Raw genomic sequence first — 3,883 nt, 5'->3', positions numbered from 1 at the left:
GGGGTGATGTCATCGCGAAGCAGCCGTACATCGGCGCTTGAATGGAAAAATTGAAAAAAATATCGCGTCGGCAATAATCCCTACCACATTGCAATTTTGCAACGCTAATACATATTTTAAATATGTTTAATACGTTCAGTATTGCATCGACCACTTGTGTGAAAGATTCATATAAAATGTAACCTACTGAAGGAAGCCTCATGAATTATTACGTTCCGCTTCAAGATGCTGATGAAACTTCACCGTGTAAGAAGAAGAAATGTAACAAGTAAGTTTTAATTAACTTAAAGAATTTTTTATACTTTATGTATGAATAAAAACTGTGTAATAGATATGCACAGTCTGCAAAACTTAAATCTTTCTCTCGACATACTCTGCTTAAGATGTAGAAAAGTGATGAGGTAGATGAGATGTGATACTTCAGTTAGAAGGAGACAAAAGAACCCTAGAAACGGTGAATATAAAAAGTATTATTTTGTGCAATAATTAAGAGAGAGAAATACATTTCTCAATAAATTCTATCTCGCGCTGTCTCTCTCTCTCTCCCACATGCATGCGAACGTCATCCTTTTCCCACGCCAATGCGGACGCTATCCTTTTCCCCCCTCTCCGCGGACCCCTCGCCTACCGGTTAGGACGCGGTCCCCCTCCCCCCTCTCCGCGGACCGCTCGCCAATCGGTTAGGACGCGATTCCCCCGCGTGACGTCATACCCCCCGCGCCGGTTTTCCCTCGCCCCTCACCCCCCTCAGAGGACCTGGGTTAGAACTCTCATTGCTATACTACTCTCGCGTATCGAGTTTATCGGCGTTGGTTCCCGTCCGAGATTTAGAAGCGCCGGTGACGTGCCGGTAGATGAATGGTGAGCGGTGTTATACGCAAATCGAAAATCTCGCAAATGCTCATCCCATTCTCTATGATCTTTCTCTAAAAAGGCAACTATCATGGTCTTTAAAACCCGATTGACGCGTTCTACTGGGTTAGCCTGCGGATGGTATGGCGGAATCGTCGTGTGGGTTATCCCGTGTTTTTCCGAGAACGCTCGCAACGTCTGATTCGCGTATTCCGTGCCGTTATCCGTCAGCAAAAATCTTGGCGTACCCCAACGCGAGATGACTTCTCTCAAAGCCTCACAAATTTTCTTGCCGTTAGCGGCCCTTAATGCAAAGCATTCCATCCACTTGGTGAATAGATCTTGTACTACTAAAACATACGCAAAACCAGCCTTGCTTTTCGGAAACGGACCCATTATGTCGGCAGCCACTATGGTCCATGGGCGCTCCACGACGCGGTGACCCATGAGACCCGCCGGGTTGGCTTGCTCGACCTTGGTACGCTGACAGACGTCGCACTGCCTAACGTACTTCGCGGCATCCTGAAACATGCTCGGCCAGTAGTACGCGACCGCCAGTCGGTGGAACGTCTTCTCCACCCCTAAATGTCCCGACTGCGGTGTGTCGTGCGCCTCTCTAAGCGCTGTTTCCCTCAATTCTTTTGGTAGTATCAATTTCCATCGGTCTAAGTCCTCCACCATATCCGATACAATCGCTTTGGGCCTGAAATAATATAATTGATTATCTACTATTCGCCAATCGGTAAAGCGTCGAGGTCCATTCGCGACCTCTCCGCTTACGATACCACGCGTCGGTCGTATTTGCGATAATATCCGCCTCTACGGCAACCATTATTTTCACCACGGTGTCACTCTCATACATACGTGATAACGCATCCGGTACGTGATGCAGTGCACTTTTACGATGGATAATTTTATAATCGTACTCTAGGAGTTCTAGAGCCCATCTCGCGAGTCTGCCTGTTGGATTTTTAAGATTATGTAGCCAACGTAAGCTACTGTGGTCTGTCACGACCGTAAATTTATATCCCTCTAAATATGGTCTAAATTTTTTTATTGCCCATACTACCGCCAAACATTCTTACTTGGTAACTGAGTACTTTTTCTCGGGATCTGCTAAAGCTCGACTCGCGAAAGCTACGACGTGTTCGGTTCCCTCTACCTTTTGGGTCAACACGGCTCCTATTCCTACCGAACTTGCGTCTGTCTGCAAAACAAACGGAATGTTAAAATCCGGACACGACAACGTAGGTGCGGTAACTAAGTGCGAACGAATTTGCTCGAAAGCGCGACACTGCGCATCCCCCCACTCCCAGCACTGATCCTTTTTCAAAAGCCGGGTTATCGGTTCGCTAACTGTTGCGAACTGTGGTATAAACCGACGATACCAAGACGACATGCCCAAAAATCTACGTACTTGCTTGATATTGCGCGGAGCCGGATAGTCTAGTATTGGTTGAACCTTGTCCATATCCACCGTAAGCCCGTCTCGTTGTACGATAAATCCAAGATATCGAACTTGTGAGCGACAAAACTCACATTTCTCCGGATTTATCGTGAGACCGGCAACAAAGATTTTCGTTAGCACGCGCTCTAGCCATTCTAAATGTTTTTCGAAAGTTGGTCCGATTATTTTATCTAATAAGCGCTGGAAGGTCGCGGGCGCTCCCGTTAATCCGTATGGCATCCGCGTGAAGTGATATAAGCCTTTTCCTGGGACGCTAAAGACTGTGATCTCCCGACTTCCTTTTGCCAGGAGTATTTGAAAGTACGCCTGACTCAAGTCGATCGTGGAAATATACCGGGCGGACCGTAATTTGTCTAGGATACCGTTCATATTTGGTAACGGGTACGCGTCCTTCTTTGAAACGCTATTCACTTTTCGAAAGTCTAAGCAAAATCTGTATTTCCCATTCGGCTTTTTCACCATCACGATCGGATTCGACCATTCACTATACGAAGGTTCTATAATACCGGCACCTAACATCTTATCGACTTCATTATGAATCGCTTCCTGTACTTTAGGCGAAACTAAATAACATCTTTGTTTTATAGGGCGATTCGTACCGACATCTATTTCATGTTCCGTTAGAGAAGTAACACCGGGGTTAATTACCGTTTCCGGTATTCTACTTTTCAAAAAATTCTCCAATCGTTCGGTCTGTGAGGGCGTTAAATCAGAGAATCCACTGCACACTGTCGGTGTTTCGCTCCGTGATTCAAAATTATACCTCACCGCGGGCTCCTTCGCAAAGTACCATTCGGTCGTCGCGAAATCTAGTCCAATACCGAATTCGCACAAAAAATCTATCCCCACGATACACGAGACTGCCAAATCCGGCAACAAACAAGTCGAAATTAGGCGACTCTGATTTTTCAACGCGAACGAGACCTCCGCCTCCTCCCGTACTTCCGCCAGTTGTCCGTTGGCCGTGCGAATCCGCGTAACATAATTTTTACGCGTCGGCACCCCTAATTGCCGTAGTATTCGTATGCCATCGGCCCCAAGGATCGTTCGATTCGATCCCGAATCGACTAACGCTCGTAACGGTTCCCCGTGTATAAAGATCTCGAAATAGCAAAGTGACGGCAACTCTAAAAACTTTACGAGATTAAGCGCAGTATACGAGAGACTGGAGGCGTCCCGGCCTTCGAGCGCAACGGGGCCCCCCTTTAAGATTTCCGGAGTCGTTGGCGCCCGTTTTATCGACTCCCTTTCTTGTTTCCCGCACACGCCGGACACGTCCGTACGGTAACGCTCGGTTTCCCACACCGATAGCAATGAACGCGTTTTCTTTCTTCGCATTCCCTCGCGAAATGCCCGCTCTTTCCGCAGTTCCAGCACTTAGTGTTCGAACCGGGGTTGGAGGAATTGGCGGACCTGACCTTTGTTGACGAGCTCGGTGGAATCGCAGCGGCAACTGAAGTAGTGGCGGGCGCGTTGGTTCTTCCCCGCGCTCAATTTTTCGCGCCATTTTCTATTTTCGGCGTTGTCTCGTTCAATACCGCAGCTACTGTAGCAATCGGGTTT

General features: G+C 47.5%; 1 protein-coding gene across 1 annotated transcript; it reads right to left on the bottom strand.

Annotated features, from left to right (window-relative positions):
- Positions 1–747: 747 nt before the first annotated feature.
- On the bottom strand, positions 748–3,658 carry LOC115245518 (uncharacterized protein K02A2.6-like). Its single transcript, XM_029823889.1, has 3 exons — positions 2,270–3,658; positions 1,938–2,059; positions 748–1,555 (listed from the first exon to the last, which is right to left on the bottom strand). Exons 1-3 carry the CDS (start codon positions 3,656–3,658, stop codon positions 748–750), a joined length of 2,319 nt encoding a protein of 772 aa, XP_029679749.1.
- Positions 3,659–3,883: the final 225 nt, after the last annotated feature.

The sequence above is a fragment of the Formica exsecta genome, unplaced genomic scaffold (assembly GCF_003651465.1).
Source record: "Formica exsecta isolate Colony F162 unplaced genomic scaffold, ASM365146v1 scaffold993, whole genome shotgun sequence".
Lineage (NCBI taxonomy): Eukaryota > Metazoa > Arthropoda > Insecta > Hymenoptera > Formicidae > Formica > Formica exsecta.
This window is presented reverse-complemented; position numbering and strand designations above follow the sequence as displayed.

Excerpts from the sequence above, each read along its gene's own strand:
- LOC115245518 (XM_029823889.1), bottom strand. The coding sequence starts at position 3,658 with ATGCGAAGAAAGAAAACGCGTTCATTGCTATCGGTGTGGGAAACCGAG. Across the intron at positions 2,060-2,269 it reads CTCCGCGCAATATCAAGCAA|ACAGACGCAAGTTCGGTAGG; the intron begins GTACGTAGATTT and ends TTTGTTTTGCAG. Across the intron at positions 1,556-1,937 it reads AAAAAGTACTCAGTTACCAA|GCCCAAAGCGATTGTATCGG; the intron begins GTAAGAATGTTT and ends ATATTATTTCAG.